General features: G+C 43.5%; 1 protein-coding gene across 19 annotated transcripts in view; it reads right to left on the bottom strand.

The window, feature by feature from the left end:
• Window positions 1-20,036, bottom strand: part of fryl (furry homolog, like) — a 100,423-nt gene extending 80,387 nt beyond the window's left edge. For 6 of the 19 annotated variants that reach the window (XM_029707558.1, XM_029707551.1, XM_029707553.1 and 3 more), the window contains exon 1: window positions 885-1,404. In XM_029707558.1, the coding sequence (XP_029563418.1) occupies window positions 885-1,089 (205 nt within the window). In that variant the 5' untranslated portion in view covers window positions 1,090-1,404. Of the gene's footprint in view, window positions 1-884; window positions 1,406-8,399; window positions 8,474-19,698 lie in introns of those variants that run through there. The other 13 variants (XM_029707564.1, XM_029707569.1, XM_029707565.1 and 10 more) reach the window with 7 other exon arrangements.
• Window positions 20,037-20,905: the final 869 nt, after the last annotated feature.

The raw sequence follows: 20,905 nt of genomic DNA on the forward strand, positions 1-20,905 counted from the left end.
GATTGTTACTAGTGAAGAGGGAAAAAAAATCTATACAGTTAACGTTACATATTAGGATATTATTTGACAATCTATCGTATTGACAATATTGCAATGTTATTTTTGCAGCAATTGGCTGTACCTGCACCAAAAGTCATAGCTTATTTAAAAACAAGATGGAGAACAAGGAGCCAATTTGTTTTCAGCACTTTTATTTCTATAGCTGATCAAAAGTCATTTTCTCATGGCTCTCTCTTGTCCCTCTGTAGTGGACATATGCTGAGCAATATGTTTGGAACATCAAAATGCAATTAAAAAAAAATAATCACAGTATTGAATCGCAATACATATAGAATCGTGAGAACCGCAATACACAATGTACCAGCACCTGATTATCATGATAATGTATAGTGAGGTCCTTGGAAATGACCAGCCATAAGTGTCAATGTCCCAGATGCCTCACTACAAGCACACTAATGTTAACTCTCTCACACACATACAAGACAAGTAGCCTTACTTCACCTGAGAGTACAACACACCCTCCACACTATATTCCTGGGGTTATTTCATGTGATCATGTCTCATTGGCATCACGGTAGAAGGTTAGTGTAGTGACGTTACGGTTTACCTGCTACAAGGACAAGATTATACTAGTTACTACCAGTGGAGAGCATCATACCTTTTATGGGCTCAACGTTTCACTTTAGTATTTCACACAGTAACAAAATATTCAGCAAGTTGATTGAGTGTTAAGTGTTGACTACAGCACATCACCTCAAGTACTTGCACTACAGAGCTACTCGTTAAACATGAATGTAAATCTCTCTGTAGCCTAGATAAGTATAGATGAGTCATCGTAAGAGAGTGGGCTCCTCCTGCCCAGTGTCAGCCAGTCGGGTCAGTACCTTTGATGTGGTTGGAGCGGATGGGTCTGGTAGTGGAGTTATTCACCAGACCCTGCTGGTCCTCCTCGGTCGTCTGGCCAATGGCCAGCAGGCGCTTCATCCGCAGCAGACGGGGACCTGTCTCCCGGGGCAACGCCCCCCCAGACTCCACCGCCCCTACATCCCCCGATATGACAGCCGGGACCAGACTCCTCAGAAACTCCATGTCTGTCAGTATTAACGCTAGCCCACTCAGTCAAACCCCCAGTCCAAATTCACAGTCAGTCACTGTGTCACCCTGAGCCATTTTCCCACACAGAACAGCTACCTGGCTGTTTTCCACTGACAGCCAGGGTCCATCACAACCCCTCTGTCTGCTGCGTAGCTGTACAGTCAGTGATAATCAGGCCTCAGACAGCCCATGAGAAGAGTGAAGCAACACGACCTGTCTGGCCTATTGAAACTCAGTGCAGAGAAGTACCATCAGTCTGTCGTATCCCCCTACAGTGAATATTCAGAATGGGAGAATCTTCTTGCTCAGCCAGAAACAGTACCTGTCTGCTCACAGAGGGAGAAAGAAAACACATTGCACTCCTGCCCAGCAGTGATGCAATCCGGAGTGGGCGGAGCCAGGCAGGTCAGGGGCGGGACCAGAACATGTTCCATAGGAGAAAACGCACGCCTGGGCCCCCAGCCAATTAAAACCGAGACAACACCGGCCCACCCTGCCTGGGTTTACCTCTCTTAGAAGAGCATGAGGATAGCGAGAGAGAAGGAAGAGAGAAGGTGAACGAAGGTGAAAGTTTAAGGGGTGACTCTACCCTCCGGCCCGTCTGTGTATACCGATAACCCTTATCGCCCAGGGAACTGTGACATACGGTACCAGATACACTCTCGCACTCCAATTACCCATCAAACCCCCTCCCTCCCGCAATGCCTTCACTGTGTTATTTTGTATGATGTAGTAAATCTGTGAGATGTAGAGTGAATGAGGGATGTGCTTGTGCCAGACAGGGTGATATTACTGTGCTTTGCTTGGCTGCTCAGCTCGTACCTGAATGACCAAACTCCTCTAAAAACAGAACGTCCACTCTCAAGCTGAGAGAACACACACCAAACTATGCAGTATAGGCTACTAAATATGCATGTGAACATACATCCAACATAAAAACAAAGCTATATTTGCACTCAATACAAATTGCATTAACATGAGTTATGTAGTCCATTTAGAGAGCATTTACAAAGAAAGGCCATTTTCTGCTGATTCATCATCACCATACATATGGTGAGTGTTTTAGTTTAGCCAACAGTGTGAATCGATATGATGGAACCACTCCCTCTGAGCACCCTCTACAAACCTGATTTGAAAACAGCGAACAACCTTAATGGAACAACAAAGATACCTTTATCATAGAATCAGAATTCCTCTGTTCTGAGAGCTGTGCAGTAGACCGGAACAGAGCCTACTGGTGGAGGTTAACTGAGGACAGCTGTATTTGTGTACAGTAGGCTCTGGGAGGAGGAGCCTTTGGTTTAGAGTTCTGGCACAGTAGGAAGTAAAGATGACCTGCAACTCCCCTTACTTTCACCAGCGAAACTGCAACAGGGACTGATGTTACGCAAACAAATATATGCCACCAAACTGATGCAAACCATATCCAATTTAAAAACACTGCAGTTCAGCCACACTGTGTGTGTGTCCAACAGAAAGCTCCCTCTTAGAGGAAGTGCTCGCACCCCTTGCTGCAGCATGTGAACGTGTCAGTGAAATGTAATGTTTCAGTGCCACCCCAGTGTACAGCACATGATGGTGAGAGAGGCAGAAGACTAAAAATCTAAAACCTCAGTCAAAACACTTTTTACCATCTATTTCTTCCATTTTGGTTTTCAATTACACTCAGTATTAAATAACTAATTTGGCCGTGTAAGCATAAATCAGCAGTGTGGTATGGATACAGACAAATAAAAGACAGGGCAGGTGTGGCCTGTACTGTTTGCAGTCTGTTGCAGCAGCCCTGCCCTCTAGAGGCCAGCCTGCTGAGTGCACTGCACTGCCAGCACAAAGAGCACTGTTCAGAGGTGATGAAGAAGCCTTTTTGTGGAGTGTATCCCTATCAAGGCCCTGTCTATTCCCTTTAAGAAGAACAACCCCTGCATGGTGAGTGGAAACATGCTGAAATCACACATACCTGGACTTCACAATATCTATGTTGCATTGATGTGACTAGGGATTATGTAAAACAGTATTCTATTGATTTCAGTCCAACCAAGTGATTCATTCACAGAATAATTTAACTCTCAATCCCCACCAAAAACTGGTGGGCCAGCCAAAGGGAGTCATGGATTATAGGGATAATTGTGTTTTAATATTGTTGTTCTAATCTAGATAATACTATGTCACCAAAACAGATACACTGCCTTCCTCCACATTTTGTTGTTACAACCTGAATTCAGAATAGGTTTAATTGACCCCCCCCCCATCTACACACAATACTCCATGATGACAGTGGTTATATTTTTGGTTAAAATGTTAGTACATTTATTGAAAATGAAACAGAAATATCTAACAAGTATTCACACCCCCGAGTCAATACATGTTAGAATCACCTTTGGCAGTGATTACAGCTGTGGGTCTTTCTGGGTAAGTCTCTAAGAGCTCTGTAACTGTTTTAAAGTCAACATTGGCCTCATGGTGAAATCCCTGAGCGGTTTGCTTCCTCTCCGACAACTAGGAAGGTTGCCTGTATCTGTAGTGACTGGGTGTACTGATACACCAATCAAATTGTAATAAATAACTTCACCATGCTCAAAGGGATAATCCATTTCTGCTTCATGTGGAAATGTACTTTTTGTCCAACAGCCACTGTGGGAAGTAGATTTATTTTTTAACTACCAGCCACTCAGAATTTTTAACCAGACAAAATCGTTTTTGCCATAATTACACCAAAAATAAAATGAGCATACTCTGTTTTTAAAACAAAAAAAAGTATTACGTGTAAGTAGTAAATGGGGTATATTGCTTAAATTTCATTTTACGTTTGTGACCTGCGTCTATTAACCAATGTATTTAGGTACAATAAGTAAAAACAAACTGTTGATTCTTGATGTTTGTTGAGCAAAGTGCCTACAAAGTACCTACCCTGCCAAAAGGCTGTGTGATATTGTATTTCAGGGCTCTACGCTGATTTTAATTATTATTATTTTTTACAAGGAGTACATGATGTGCTCCTAAGTAAAACGTAGAAGAAAACAAATAAATCTAGAACAATCAAAGTATATGACTAATATTTATTTATTTATTTAGATTTTAAGGGATGCTGCAGCATCCCTAGTTCCTGTGGCTGTGTATGCATCTTATTTATCACGAGTACAGCATACAGATACAGATTCTCCACTCAAAATGCTCTGTAAGACAGTGCATGGAGCTTCTGCTGCAGCATCTTGTGGTGCTTAAAAGATAACTGAACTCAAAAATACAAAGATCAAATCATGACATCAGTGATCTTCATGTCGGAAAGTCAGAGCTCTAGAAAGTGGCCCGAGATTCCGAGTTGGATGACAGTTCACCCAAGTGGTCCGAGTTCCCAGTTGTTTTGAACTCGGCATCAAACAGCAAGGCATGGCAGGCTCCATTAGTGTGTTACACACACACACACACACACACAACTTTCCAATGAGCTGGAGGCCGTATGCATTTTGAAAACATATACTTAATTGTTTGAAACCTGAACATTTGAATACATATGGAGGCATGTCTTACCTTGCTTCAAAGTAGCCTATTAGATCTCTTTCTAAATTTCTAACACATTTTCATCTCGGTCACATGAAACCACTCATGTGCAACGCCCTTTTGACAACGGTGTTCTCTCGCTAATTGCATTATGGAACATTAATTTGCATGTAGCCTACTGCCTCGTGTGCATTACTGCGCTTAAATGTGAAGAAATACAGATCCTGCACATAACGGCCATATGGGCGGCTATTCCAACGTAATCTTCATTTTTTGCTGTTGCCTAAGTTTTAACTTGGACCGATTTGTATGTATACAATCCTTTATGACCATATGTACCTCTGATTAATTATGACTGACTATGCACAAAAGGGAATTTCAATTGTTTCTACAGCCTCCATGCGTCATGTACATAACCGTCATGTACATAACCGTCATGTGAGGTGAAATGTGTATATTTGGGGATGTGACAACTCTGTCTGTTTGACCAGATGAAGATCTGTTTCTGATCTAAAGGTTGTCAATAAAGCAGTGAATTAGGAGCGTAAACTGTGCAGGCCTTCCTGTTCTTTTTAAGAAATAGTTTATCAACATTTTAAGCTAAACGTTCTGATCTGTTGCATCAGACTGACTGATTTTTTACGGGTTTTATTTTTTATGTAGCCTAGGCCTATTGGTTGTATGAATTCGGGCTCCATCATCCCTTAACTGTCCCAGTGTGTTTGAAATAGGCTATTTATTTCTCGACAAGCTGACCAATAGAATAAGTAGCCTAAACTTTTGTACTAGTAAATTGACATAGGCAAGTGATTTTCTGTTCGTTACTCATCTTGATGGCTGAGGAAAATGTTAAATGTGGACACTTATTCTAACAACCTCAAAGTGCACATCAGAATTCTTCAGGACCCAGGAAGGACCACACATCGTTGCATCCTCGACTTACATGTTCTGTTGATATGAAATCCCATAATATAGATGTGATTTCTGTCATTCTGAGCACCGTGGGCGGACACCCTAATCAGGTTACGCATCCAATACATATGGGTCCGGTACATTTCTCAAATGTCCGGTAAATTAAAATGTTGCCTGTCAAATGTTCGGCGCCACATTTTCCTAACGGAAACCCTGGCTTGCCACAACAAAAGGGTTGAATACTTATTGACTCAAGACATTTCAGCTTTCATTTTTTATTATTTTGTAAAAACATAATTCCACTGACATTATGGGGTATTGTGTGTAAGCCAGTGACACAAAATCTCAATTTAATCCAATTTAAATTCAGGCTGTAACAACAAAATGTGAGGAAAGTCAAGGGGTGGGAATACTTTCTGAAGGCACTGTAGTTAAGACAAACTAAAATATTGAGTTGCAAAATATATAACTGGTAGAGTCCTATGGATAAATCAATATTCCTGTGAGCCTCCAAGGCTCATGTTGTCCAGGGTTAGGAACATAAATTGTAGATGAATAATATTACATTGTATTACACCCTCCAAACTTAATCCACAGATTGACAGAGAGACTACCACTGAAGCAGCCAGGGAGGCCCAGTGAGAATGTTATGGAGGGAGAGAGAGAGAGCTGAGTGAACAGTGAGCACACAAACACAAATATTTGATTATTGTGGATAGTCAGGTTAATATAAATAGTTTGAAACATTTACATGCTTTCAAGAAGAACGATTTCCATGATAATCCTGTTTATATGGGCACATCTGAAATCAGGCAACTGGTGGGACTTTTGATAAATGCAGAAAATCAGCAATCAAAATAAACGTTCTACGACAGTGACCATGTTATTTTTGCAAAGACTTTTTGATTCGGAGTTCAGACATATAAAGTTTGAACGCGAAAAATAAGTTTCTCTGAACTCATTTCACTCGCGCATAAGAAAGTGAGGCTTGCGCCTACCGGTGCTGGCACATGTGCAGATCAAATACACGGCTGGAACACAGGTTCAACTCTTTACATGTCCTGTTCATTATAAAGACTACTGGTGTTTCAATCGGCGTAGGCTTACTTCGATTATGACCTTACACCGATTAAGATATGTAGAGTAAGGTGTTTACATGACTAATGTCATACTCGGCCTTCTGCCATAATCAGTTTAACATCAAATTATTAGTGTGCATGTAAACATACTCCGTGAGATTGTCATCGCTGGACCAGGGCAGTGCAATGGCCAGTGGAGGCGGCTGTGGTCCGGAAGGGGCCAGGTCACTGGTGCCGCCCCGTTAGAACAACAGCCTAGCGCAGGAGGCCCAGATCCCAATCAGCCCAGGAATGTGGAAGAGGAAGCTCAGGGAACAATGCGCTCTGGGTACCGCCCCGACGCTGCTCTGGCCCTGTTCTGTTCTCACGCCCCAGAAAAAAGGAAAACTGCCAGAGCTGGGACAAAGAGGCAACGTTCAGACTGTACAGCGACCAAACAGTTACACTTGCAGACAGACACGAGGTCAGTCACTGAGTGGAGTCCTGATGGTGACCCTCCTGTTGTGTGTGAGTGAAGCTATGCTCCCACGTGACAGAAACCCAGCCAGCTAGTCCACCTGAACTCATCTCAAACAGACAGAGTAGGTCTGGATAAGGACAGAGGCTGTACGCCCTCCCGTGGTCTGGACAAACACTACATGGGTTTAGAAAGGACGTTAGAGTGTTGCGCAGTCAGAAAACATTGTCTGACATGACAGGACACACCTTATTTGACTGTCAGCAGTGCATCCCCTCCCACAACTGCAGCATTTTTCCAATGCCCTTGGCCTTGCCCCTTCACCTGGCTAGCATAGACCCCCTTCCGTTTTTCACAGGTGTGAAAGGACTATGGAGCTTCCTTTTATCCATCATTGCCTCCAAATATCCAGATCTTTCATATCTCTGAACACAGAAGGGGTCATTGAACCCATGCAGTCACCATATTGATAAACAGAGCTCTCTCCTGATTGACAGTTGTGTGGTCCGCCAACAGGCAACATTGTTGTCATTGCTGGGGAATGTGAGAACGTGACCCTGACAAACCCCCGGGTCCCAATCACACACTGTTCGGTCTTGGCCAATCCCCACTCAGAACTGACAAGAGGGCTTCAATTACCAACTAGAGACCAGAGTACACAGCCCTCAAACTGGTAGATCCACGTGAAAAGAACAAAATGACTCCATTTCAGCTCTGCTACATTATGTTGCTGCTTGCCCAAGAACCACTGAAAGAGTGCAATCTAGGTCAAAATGATTTTATTGATATGCTGCAGAAACCAATATGTTCCTCTCTGTCCTGCAGAGACATGCCCTTGCATACCTTGCAGTGTGTTTCCATTGCCATCAGACAGGCCTGACAATGCACACTTAGCCTGAAAGGCCCCTTTCAACAAGTTTCACTGATCTATCAAACAGAAAAACATAATACACACAACAAAGGAAAATGATACAAACAAAGAACATAAGTCCTTTCTTTGTGTGGTCTATCTAATGTGGTGAAGTGCATCAGTGTCAGACTGAGAAGAAACCGTTCTCATTTCACACAGCTGACAGACAACACCTAGCTAGCTCACAGACTGTAGTCTAGACCACCCCAGTGAGGTTGACAAGAGATTCTCAGGAAGAACTCAATGGCTGCCAAACAAAGAGCCCCCAAAAAATGGAAATAGACCTCCATTTCCAATACAGGCTACAGTATTACAAATGCCAGAGGATTAAAAAGCAGCCATAATATTCTTTCCTAGTTCCCACACTGCTTAGCACAGAGCTCCTGTAACAGTTATTTAACAAAACCAGTGCGAACAGCTCCTCATAAACCAGTGTGACGTTACGTACCTTATACCCATAGAGCAGAGGCTCTACTCGGGCAGTCAGGAAGGAGAGGTCCCACAACTTCAGTGCACAAGAATCTGAAACACAAACCATTCCATTAGTTACCACACCAGTCAATCAATCATGCACTTACAGAGGAAGCATCCCTTCATCTCCTATCAGGGCCTAGTCCCTACCATAGTCCCCATCCCAGTGGGATTGGGGTAACCTTTCAGGGACAGTAGGGCATAGGGCCTCCCAGTAACAGTCAAGCTCCACAGGTCAGGATACTGCCAGTGTCCGGGTCGAGCCATTGCGGTGCTATGCCGGGTCAGTCAATGGCAGAGCCAGGAATAGAACCTCCTCCTGAGTATTGAGCAGAGCAGTAATCTGAAGATTACCCACTCCATCCAAGAGGCAGTTACATAAAAGTGGTCAGAGTAATCACAACACCTTACTAACACAGTTTCCATCCAGCAATTATAAAAGCTGAAGTGAGTGAGCTCACATTAAAGCACCAGCCCAACTCATATAGGCTGCTACTGTAGTCACATTGTTGCCACCTGTGTCATGTACCCCAGGGTAAAAAGTAAGTTGTACACTCTGTGCAGTATAAAGTGAAACTACAAATACCAGTATACATAAGGCCATCATACAACCTGTTAAAAACAAAAGATGGAATAAGGCACTGAAATAACAGCATGAAACCGTGACAAAGACGAATCAGGATAGCAGAAAAGGGCTGGACATAGTAGCCATCCCAGTGTGAGATATACAACGTCATGATCTAACAGAGAGAAGATGAGCAGACCAATGAGTCACTGACCAAACACATACCAGTCAGTCAGAGAGAGAGAAAGAGAAATAAGCTGTCCTCTAGGCTGAACAGAGGACAGAGTGTGAGAACAGGTCAGCACAGACGTTCAATGGAAACAGTTGGAACACCCGTTACGCCACAAAACCACAGCAGTATACAACAGGCAGCAATACAAACACGCCCACGCACAGTTACACACGCACAGTGGAATGATGCCACTTTCTGACAGACAATTGCTTCACACACATACATACTTGTGAAGAACAGATCTAACTTCCTGTTACAACTGAAACAGAAACTCCAGAAACAAAATGTGTTTCCAGACAAACAAGTGGAGCAGAAAACAAGCCCACGAGGGCCCATTTGACCTCCTAGACTGGAGGCTGTATAGCAACACAGCCAGCAACACAGCCAGCAACACAGCCAGCAACACAGCCAGCAACACAGCCAGCAACACAGCCAGCAACACAGCCAGCAACACAGCCAGCCAGCCACAGACTAAGCTCCCACTCTATATATAGACCCACAAGCAGCATAAGTAGAGTTAGTCATGCATTTCGCAGGTAAGGAAATAATGACCACGGACATTTACGGAACTAGACACTAGTTGTGAGACGTGCTTAAAACGGTGAACATACTTTCGTGGGTCGAGTAAGAAGCCTGAAAAGGCCAACACAGTCAGCTGTACCAACCTGAAACAAACACCCCAGGGTTTCTAGGTCAGACAGGATGCTGATCTCATCTGCAGGTGGATAGAAGGTACTGTATCATCCCAAACTCAGTTAATGTTGTCACGATACCAGCATTTTTACTTCGATAGAGATACCAGGTTTAGTATCGCGATACCAAAACTGTACAAAGGTTATAACATTAAAAAAAAGTAATTAAATTAGCCAAAGTCACAGAATGGCACTTGATCCAGACAGATAAGCGAATCCACTGCCCTGTTCAATTGTTGGGCATCTGTAGTTCAACAGCGTTACATTTGACATTTTTTTCGTACATTTTGAAGAGACATCCATGTATGCATTAATGAATCAATTACACTTTGTTTTTACCAAACTATATAAAACATAAGGGTAATACTTTATTTGAACGGTAAATCTATTGATAAACTGGGTAAATCAAAGCCTCTTCACAATACAGGTGAATGCATATGCAATAGGAGTGTGTGCATGCTAGTGGCCTTCACGGATCCACCTGGACCCAAATACCCGAGACCCGATCCAGCACCCAAGTGGGTCCGAATCCAGAATTCTAAATAACTTCACAGATCTGGGTCGGATCTGATATGATTGTCACGGGTGTGTCTAATTTTAACTGACTTGTCCAGAAGCCCGTGCATTTCCGAACACGACTGCTGCAGTAGAGAAAGAGAGAGAAAATGTATAATTTATGCTGCTGCGGTCTTGCTTTTCACAAGAGTGGAGCGTGGCGTGTTAAGCTTGCTGTTGGCCAATCATAAGCCATCAAAGCGGCAATAGGCTACAGTCATAGAGCCTCGCTCCGTGTGTGGCAAAAGTTAGGCGATATCTAAACCAATGGAAGATGGAATTAAATTGACAACTAAAAGAAGGATGGGCTATAATGACCAACATCCAACATGTAGGCTCCTACTAAATATATTCTGGAGTTATTTGTAATTGTAGGATCAGAAACCGCATACACTGCAGCCTCAGTTAACCTAGCTAGCTAATGTTCCCTAGCTTACCTAGCTTTTCGTACCGGTTTGATGCAGTCCAAGACAGGTATTACGTAATCATATTTGATGATAAATATCCTAGCTATGGCAGCTCACTCAGTATGGCCCCTCCCCAGCCTGCTAGAGCGGCACGTTTGTCCCTCTCGCTCTTTATCACCTCTGACTAATAAAAGTAGCTTAAAAATACATTTTCTGCTGCTTTCCTCAATCGGATCGGACCTGGATCCGACCAGGTTTATACGGAATGGGTCTAGTAGTCCTCAGGTCCATTCGGAACCGGTCTCTATATAGAAACAAATATTTATGCTTATCGGGTCCGGGTGGGAAAGCCCCAGGTCCATTTTGGAGCGGGGCTAACTTTCTGGACCCGTGAAGACCTCTAGAGCATGCATTGATTTATTGAGCTTGTTTTAGATGATTTCTTGGGGATACAGATGACAAACGATCCATTTCCTTCCCATTTGGGACTTATTTTATTGTACTGATCAACAACATTTGCATAGAATAAGCTTATTTTATAAAAGTGCACGCTGTCTCTTTAACCAATAATGATGTCATTCACAAGGCAAGAGAGGGGCGGCCTGTTGGAGCCCTATTCAAAGAATAAAATGTTATTTGTCACATGCGCCAAATACAACAGGTGTAGACCTTACAGTGAAATGCGTACTTACAAGCCCTTAACTCTATTTCTTGAACTGCAAAAAATAAAGCAGAAATAAAATCAAAAAGTAAAACAAATTAACAATAGCAGCGAGAACAGTCTATGATTTGCTTGATTGGAGTCTGACTATTTTTTTGACCTTCCTCTGACAGTGCCTAGTATAGAGGTCCTGGATGGCAGGAAGCTTGGCCGTAATATGTACTGGGCCATAAGCACTACCCTCTGTAGCGCCTTATGGTCAGATGCCGAGCAGTTGCCATACCAGGCCGTGATGCAACCGGTCAGGATGTTCTCGATGGTGCAGCTGTAGAACTTTTTGAGGATCTGGGGACCCATGACAAATCTTTTCAGTTTCCTGAAGGGGAAAAGGTTTTGTCGTGCCGTCTTCACAACTATCTTGGTGTGTTTGGACCATGATAGTTCGTTGGTGATGTGGACACCAAAGGAACTTGAAACTCTTGACCCACTCCACTACAGCCCTGTCGATGTGAATGGGGGGGGTGTTCGGCCCACCTTTTCCTGTAGTCCACGATCAGCTCCTTTGTCTTGCTCACATTGAGGGAGAGGTTACCTTCGCTTTCTTGGGCACAGGGACTATGGTGGTCTGCTTGAAACATGTACTGTACACTACCGTTCACAAGTTTGGGGTCACTTAGAAATGTCCTTATTTTTGAAAGAAAAGCACATTTTTTGGCCGTTAAAATAACATCAAGTTGATCAGAAATACATTGTTAAATGTTGTAAATGACTATTGTAGTTGGAAACGGCAGATTTTTAATGGAATATCTACATAGGCCCATTATCAGCAACCATCACTCGTGTTCCAATGGCACGTTGTGTTAGCTAATCCAAGTTTATCATTTTAAAGAGGCTAATTGATCATTACAAAACCCTTTTGCAATTATGTTAGCACAGCTGAAAACTGTTGTTCTGATTAAAGAAGCAATACAACTGGCCTTCTTTAGACTAGTTGAGTATCTGGAGCATCAAATCACATTTTATTTGTCACATACACATGTTAGCAGATGTTAATGCGAGTGTAGTGAAATGCTTGTGCTTCTAGTTCCGACAACGCAGTAATATCCAACGAGTAATCTAACCTAACAATTCCACAACAATTACCTTATACACACACAAGTGTAAAGGAATGAATAAGAATATGAACATAAAAAATATATGAATGAGTAATGGTATAGAACGGCATAGGCAAGATGAAGTGGATGGTATAGAGTACAGTATATACATATGAGATGAGTAATGTAGGGTATGGAAACATTATATGAAGTGGCATTGTTTAAAGTGGCTAGTGATACATTTTTCCATTATTAAAGTGGCTGGAGTTGAGTCAGTATGTTGGCAGCAGCCACTCAATGTTAGTGATGGCTGTTCAACAGTCTGATGGCCTTGAGATAGAAGCTGTTTTTCAGTCTCTCGGTCCCTGCTTTGATGCACCTGTACGGACCTCACCTTCTGGATGATAGCGGGGTGAACAGGCAGTGGCTCGGGTGGTTTTTGTCCTTGATTATCTTTTTGGCCTTCCTGTGACATCAGGTGGTGTAGGTGTCCTTGAGAGCAGGTAGTTTGCCCCCAATGATGCGTTGTGCAGACCTCACTACCCTCTAGAGAGCCTTACGGTTATGGGCAGAGTTGCCGTACCAGGCGGTGATACAGCCCGACAGGATGCTCTCGATTGTGCATCTGTAAAAGTTTGAGTGTTTTTGGTGACAAGCCGAATTTCTTCAGCTTCCTGAGGTTGAAGAGGCGCTGCTGCGCCTTCTTCACCACTCTGTCTGTGTGGTTGGACATTTTCAGTTTGTCCGTGATGTGTACGCCGAGGAACTTAAAACTTTCTGCCCTGTCCACTACTGTCCCGTCGATGTGGACAGGGGGGTGCTCCCTCTGCTGTTTCCTGAAGTCCACGATCATCTCCTTTGTTTTGTTGACGTTGAGTGTGAGGTTATTTTCCTGACATCACACTCCGAGTTGCCCTCACCTCCTCCCTGTAGGCCGTCTCGTCGTTGTTGGTAACTGTAGACCTTGCCACATACCTCTCGTGTCTGAGCCGTTGAACAGCATTCTCACATAGGTATTCCTCTTGTCCAGACTTAGGGCAGTGTGCAGTGCGATTGCGTCGTCTGTGTACCTATTGGGGCGGTAAGCAAATTGGAGTGGGTCTAGGGTGTCAGGTAGGGTGGAGGTGACATGGTCCTTGACTAGTCTCTCAAAGCACTTCATGATGTCGGAAGTGAGTGCTACGGGGCGGTAGTCATTTAGCTCAGTTAGCTTTCTTGGGAACAGGAACAACGGGAACAGGCCCTCTTGAAGCATGTGGGGACAGCAGACTGGGATAAGGATTGATTGAATATGTCCGTAAACACACCAGCCAGCTGGTCTGCGCATACCCTGAGGACGTCGTCTGGGCCTGCAGCCTTGCGAGGGTTGACACGTTTAAATGTTTTGCTCATGTCGGCTGCAGTGAAGGAGAGCCCACAGGTTTTGGTAGCGGGGCGCGTCAGTGGCACTGCATTGTCCTCAAAGCGAGCAAAGAAGTTGTTTAGTTTGTCTGGGAGCAAGACATCCTGGTCCGCAACGGGGATGGTTAACTTTTTGTAGTCCGTGATTGGCTGTAGACCCTGCCACATACCTTTCGTGTCTGAGCCATTGAATTGCGACTCTACTTTGCCTCTATACTGATGCTTAGCTTGTTTGATTGCCTTGCGGAGGGAATAGCTACACTGTTTGTATTTGGTCATGTTTCTGGTCGCCTCGCCCTGATTAAAAGCAGTGGTTCACGCTTTCAGTTTTACGCGAATGCTGCCATCAATCCACGGTTTCTGGTTTGGGAATGTTTTAATAGACGCTGTGGGTACGACATCGCCGATGCACTTAATAATAAACCCACTCACCGAATCAGCGTATTCATCAATGTTGTTGCTTGCCGCAATGCAGAACATATCCCAGTCCACGTGATCGAAGCAATCTTGAAGCGTGGAATCCGATTGGTCGGACCAGCGTTGAACAGACCTGAGTGCGGGAGCTTCCCGTTTTAGTTTCTGTCTATAGGCTGGAAGCAACAAAATGGAGTCATGGTCAGCTTTTCCGAAAGGAGGGCGGGGGAGGGCCTTATATGCGTCGCGGAAGTTAGAATAATATGCGTCGCGGAAGTTAGAATAACAATGATCTAGTATTGCCAGCCCTGGTAGCGCAATCGATATGCTGATAGAATTTAGGGAGCCTTGTTTTCAGATTAGCCTTGTTAAAATCCCCAGCTACAATAAATGCAGCCTCAGGATATGTGGTTTCCAGTTTTACATCGAGTCAAATGAAGTTCGTTCAGGGCCATCGATGCGTCTGCTTGGGGGGGATATATGCGGCTGTGATTATAATCGAAGAGAATTCTCTAGGTAGATAATGCGGTCGGCATTTGATTGTGAGGAATTCTAAGTCAGGTGAACAAAAGGACTTGAGTTCCTGTATGTTGTTATGCTCACACCACGTCTCGTTAATCATAAAGCATACACCCCCACCCTTCTTCTTACCAGAAAGATGCTTGTTTCTGTCGGCGCGATGCGTGAAGAAACCAGCTGGCTGTACCGACTCCGATAGCGTGTCTCGAGTGAGCCATGTTTCCGTGAAACAAAGAACGTTACAGTCTCTGATGTCTCTCTGGAAGGCTACCCTTGCACGGATTTCGTCTACCTTGTCGTCAAGACTGGACATTGGCGAGTAGTACGCTCGGGAGCGGTGCGCGATGTGCCCGTCTACGGAGCCTGACCAGTAGACCGCGCCGTCTGCCCCTCCTACGGCGTCGTTGTTTTGGGTCGCCGGCTGGGATCCGATCCATTGTCCTGGGTGGTGGACCAAACAGAGGATCCGCTTCGGGAAAGTCGTATTCCTGGTAGTAATGTTGGTGAGTTGACGTTGCTCTTATATCCAATAGTTCCTCCTGACTGTATGTAATAAAACCTAAGATTACCTGGGGTAACAATGTAAGAAATAACACATAAAAACAAAATACTGCATAGTTTCCTAGGAACACGAAGCGAGGCGGCCATCCCTGTCGGCACTGGAAGTTAGCATTTGTGGGTTCGATTACAGGCTCAAAATGGCCAGAAACAAAGAACTTTCTTCTGAAACTCGTCAGTCAATCTTGAAGCGTGGAATCCTGAGAAATGAAGGCTATTCCAATGCGAGATTTTGCCAAGAAACTGAAGATCTCGTATAACGCTGTGTACTACTCCCTTCAGAGAACAGCGCAAACTGTCTAACCAGAATAGAAAGAATGGGAGGCCCAGGTGCACAACTGAACAAGAGGACAAGAACAGTGTGTCTAGTTTGAGAAACGGACACCTCACAAATCCTCAACTGGTAGCATCATTAAATAGTACTCGCAAAACACCAGTCTCAACATCAACAGTGAGTGATTGCCACAAATAAAATTGTGTTTCAGTATAATTTTTGTTGAAGAAATGAACACTGGCTGATAGATTTGATCTGTGATACACATTCAACAGAAGTACCGAAAGTAACAAATTCTAGTACCGAACCGTTTTTCATGTTCTAGTATCAAAAGTTTTGTGCAACACTAGATCTCAGCATTGGTGCACAGTCACAACTGGGACGAATACAGCAAAAAGGACAAAATAAGAACTAACTACATCTTGTTCACCAGCACCAAATGAAAGGCTTTTCTCCTGCGTAATCACAACCTTCCTACGGAGCAGAACACTAGATTCTCCTGACAGATAAGGCCTTCATGCAACTGCCCTAACAGGGCCACTTGTTTGCAAAAGCTCTTCCTCACAACCAGTTTGATTTCTAAAGAGAGCTCATGTGAAACCTAGTACACAGCCCCTGATAGCTCCAGTCCAAACACACAGGCACACTCTGTATGAGGTGAGAGAGAGGAACAGAGCTGGCTTTCCTTGGGCCGAGGACCGGGTGGTTTCTTCGGTGAAGTCAGTCCCAAACATCAATTATCCTGCTCCAAACCAGTTCTCCCTACCCAAAGCCAAAAATAATATGCCTCAGCAAGGCCCCATTATAGGCTATTTCTAGATGAACTCAATTCACATTTGTGTATTACAGAGCTCAGCCTTTGAATGCATCCAAAGACAAAGGATTGCTCATTTTAGGAAAACTATAACTAAAGGATGGGGGCTTGTCTGATGAACAGCTATTTAACCTTTTTTCAAAGTTGCTTAGTGGGAGTACTTTTAAATTTGCCGCCGGATAATGACTGCAGCAGTTCAGGTTAATAATTTAGCACAAAGCAAACAGACACCACCAACCTTCTCAGTTAGGTTTAGCAGATAATTTGACAAGAGATCCAGTCTCACCATCACCAGGCAGGCAAATTAAGGCTGTAATTCAGTTGGTAATAAAAATATAGCTGTATAGTTCACACAGGAAATCTAGAGTTTCCTGTAAGTGCTCTTGATAAGGCAGTAGGTGAAATGTTGAGGTCGTAGATCAGCCAGATGCAGGTGTTACAGAGTCAACAACAAGCAAGGCAAGATAACGATATTTGTGCAGCCGTGAACTCCAAGAAGGTAAACACTGGGACGCCTCATTTGTTTTACCAGATGGCAGAGATGCAAAAGAGTCAGTCAGTTGGTCAGTACAGGGACAAAGCAGTAAGAGAGGAAAGAGACAACAGTGTCAGTCTGATGGGACAGGAGAAACAGTGAGGCACCAGACTCATTAAGATAAATGCTTGACTGCACAGCTCTTATCTGGCTCATATAAATCTAACCACCACACTATGCAGTGATAAAGAGTGACCAATGGCCCTCCTCTGGCTTATCCTGAGAAGAGAGACATCCATGGTTTGACAGGGGAACCGCTCAGAGAGCAGCTCCATCCCTTCACTCAATGACATTAATGTCTTCCAGGATTAACCCTAAAACACACATTCCCCGGAATTATGCCCTGGGTAATTGCAGATAGATGCCCCTCTGCAATTTAGAAGGATTCCCTGCCGTTCCTATGCAGAGGCCCAGTGGGTGCGTGCACAGCGCAAACACATCTGTACAGCAATCAGAGGCTTATCCCTGCAGGGCGAGGTCGAGAGGATCAGTCAACCACACAGAGACATGTATGGGTTGGGGCAGAGAGGGGGGTCCATCACTTTCTTAAATGTGACCACAACAAACCAGCCTCCTGTCCTGACCATGACAGTGATCTAACCCATTTTATTCAACAATTTTACATAAGATGTAAGCTTCATCGTCATAATTTTATGTAAGATGTAGTCTAAGCACATAGTCATCTAAATATTGCAATGATAAGCAAAACATGTTTTTTAAAAAGCTGCTTTAATACTTTGACCCTTACATTGAACACTAGGATGTTACATGTTAACAGTGGAATGGTAAACATTGGCTGACCTGGTGAATGAAAATGTCACACTCAAATTCACCCTTTGCATCTGTCTGCTGGCCGCTGACGTAATGTAATATGTTTACGCAACAACGCAAAAAGCACCAAAGTCCTTGGATCAAGTGGTAACTGATTATTCAGAGCATGTACCCCAAGCTTTTATTATCTTTTTTTTTTTTCAATGAGCATGTGTTCACCTAAATTGAAAAATGTAGGCGCACAAAGAAATTTAGGAGCACAATGAAAAAGATTTGAGGTAATACAGCTAGAATCCTTTTTCTAGGTGCACTGGTGCTCCTAAATTAATATGCGAGTAAAATGGTCTCACTGTAGAGCCCTGACCCATGTGGGAGTGACACACAGACTTTTCTCCAGATGAGAAGTGCATTGCAAAGGCCCCAGGGTCTGAAATAGTTCAGCCCTCTCCACCTCCTGGTTCATTGCAGACTGACCAGATTTCTCTGTGTCTCTGTGCTCCCATCTTACAGCTACAGAAAACAAGAACAAACAGCTACAGAAAACAAGAACAAACAGCTACAGAAAACAAGAACAAACAGCTACAGAAAACAAGAACAAACTCCTCATTGTGTGTCTATTCTCCCTTTGCTGTACAAACACACCAAAAGAGAGAGGCAGTGGACAGGCTATTGCCAACATATTGTGATTGATCTTTACTGAGCAGTGTGTGTACTGCCACCATTTTCACAGACGCTGTAAGGATGTGGCCTAATTTAAGAGGGGGACAAAAGCAGCTGCTAAACAGGACAAATGCAATTTGTAATTACACACAGAATAAAGAGTGCCCAGTAGCAATCACAGAATGTTAGCTGTTACAGTGCTGATTGGTGGTTAACTTTAAATCTAGCGCCAACAGAACGAGGTAGAGTGAACAAACACCCAGCAATGATATTTGAGAATCCAATATTTAGGGGGAGAATTCCTTTCCTGGTTGTTGGGCTATATAGGTAATGGAGACAACTTTGGGGTACATTGGCATGACAAAGACAACTAACGTCCAAGTAAGTAAGGTACAGCTGTATAATATACAAGTGTATATGGATATTTGCTGATTAACCTCACTCAGTAACGTTAGTTGTATCCTAGTATTAGACTACCTGCCAAATTAGGTGTAAAGTCAAATCAATGCAGGATCTTTGACCATGCTGTAACTTGCCTCGTCTGTGTAACTGCAGTTTGCCTCCTCAAAAACGAATTTCAGTGGCATAACATTGTGACAGTAACACCTACGACGTAAATCAACGGATAGACACAGTGGCAAAACAAAAGACGCAAATTGTTGGTACTGTACATGAGCCAAGAACAGTTAGCTTGCTAGAATTGCCATTGTGCTGTGTCTTCAATATCGCCAACGTCGTAGCTAGCAAGCGAGTTGGTCACGTTAGATAACTAGCTAGCTAGCCAGCCTAGTTTCCTTTATTAATTGGCTGTCTAGCTAGAGCTGGTTAATGTAAATTAGTTAGCTAACTGACAGCAACAACGGTAACATTCATTTGGCTTCCTTAGTGTCCAGTATTTGAGTACTTCTGGGTTTGCCAAATCCTGACATGGTTAGCTAATAACACAGAGCTAGCTAGATAGATTTCTAACGTTACCCAACTATGCTAGCTAGTATCGAAGCAATTCCATAGCTTATCAATTTGTCCGAAACGGCAAACTACTCGCTACGAAAAGCTAGGTTTGCTAACTTTAATAAATTAGCTATTTGGTGGGACCGAGTATTTCAAATCTCGGCCGAGCTTACCTTTTTTAAACTACGCGTAGCTTGTTTGCTAGCAATCCAACTCCTCTGGCATGCTACAATTATAGCTTTTTCCAACAGTGTCAGTGAAACTTCGCTGGGATCGCAAATTAGATATTTCAGTATGTGTCCTCACCTTCCTTTCCCATCCGTTCTTTTTTTTTTTATAACGCTCTTCTTTAATTTTTTTCCAAAGATCTAAACCCGTCTAATAGCAACTATCCTCTTTGACAGATTGGTAAACAATTTTGTGGTTTGTGTTGTCTGATATGAGCGTACCACTGTCAAAATGTTGGCAATTTGCCCCGCCCTTTGCATTATATGATTGGTTCAAATTGTTTACACCTACATTGTATAAATTATTTTATTTGTTGTTCAGGCTCTGGCAATCTTACGCCTCTGCATTGATTGGATGGCGTTCCGATGAGTAGACTGGACGCGGTAAGGTGCTTTTCACATTGACACCTTGATCACACATACAGTGTCCCGCTTCAATCACACCGACAGGGTTATTACGCAAAATGGTATGCAGCATCATCTGGATATGTGTGCAACAAAAGTTCAACATTCACCTTCTGCTACCATTTCTGTCAAGCCATCTAAGCATACAGTTTGATGCATACATTTGATAGGCACTGCAACTGCCTCTGCAATGCAATTGTGCAAGACAAACGCAGCTTTCCATTGGAAATGAATGTACTTCTGGTGTACCAAAATACAATAACACTATCGGTGTGATCAAGACCCTCCCCCATCCTCCAAGCCCACCCAACCCCATCCGACCTTAAACTTCAGGACCTTTAATCATATGATTTTTGTAAAGTTCATCTAGGTGAAAATCCGATTTTTTTTCAAAATGCGAGACTCTTTAAAAGCTTTGGTCACCAACTCAACAAAAATGATTTGCTCAAACGAGCCCAACTATTTCAATCTGGAGCAAGTGTTGGTCTTGAGGCATTGTTGTGTCTGGACCGGGCGTGCTAGTTGTTAGAGCCGAGGGTTGCACCGAGGGTCAGGATAAAGATGAGTCTGTGATGGTAGGAGTGACATTTTTTGGAAAAGTGGGCCCTTGCCTTTTGGCTTGTCCATTTGTGGTTTCAGGGTGGTTAAAAACAGAGTTGGCTGCTGTGGAATCGGTGAAGGTAACCAGAAGTGGTCTTGTGATAATTGTTTGTGTTTCTGCTGATCAGAGGGTACAGGCGCTGCACAT

This window comes from Salmo trutta, chromosome 22 (assembly GCF_901001165.1).
Source record: "Salmo trutta chromosome 22, fSalTru1.1, whole genome shotgun sequence".
Classification (NCBI taxonomy): Eukaryota; Metazoa; Chordata; class Actinopteri; order Salmoniformes; family Salmonidae; genus Salmo; species Salmo trutta.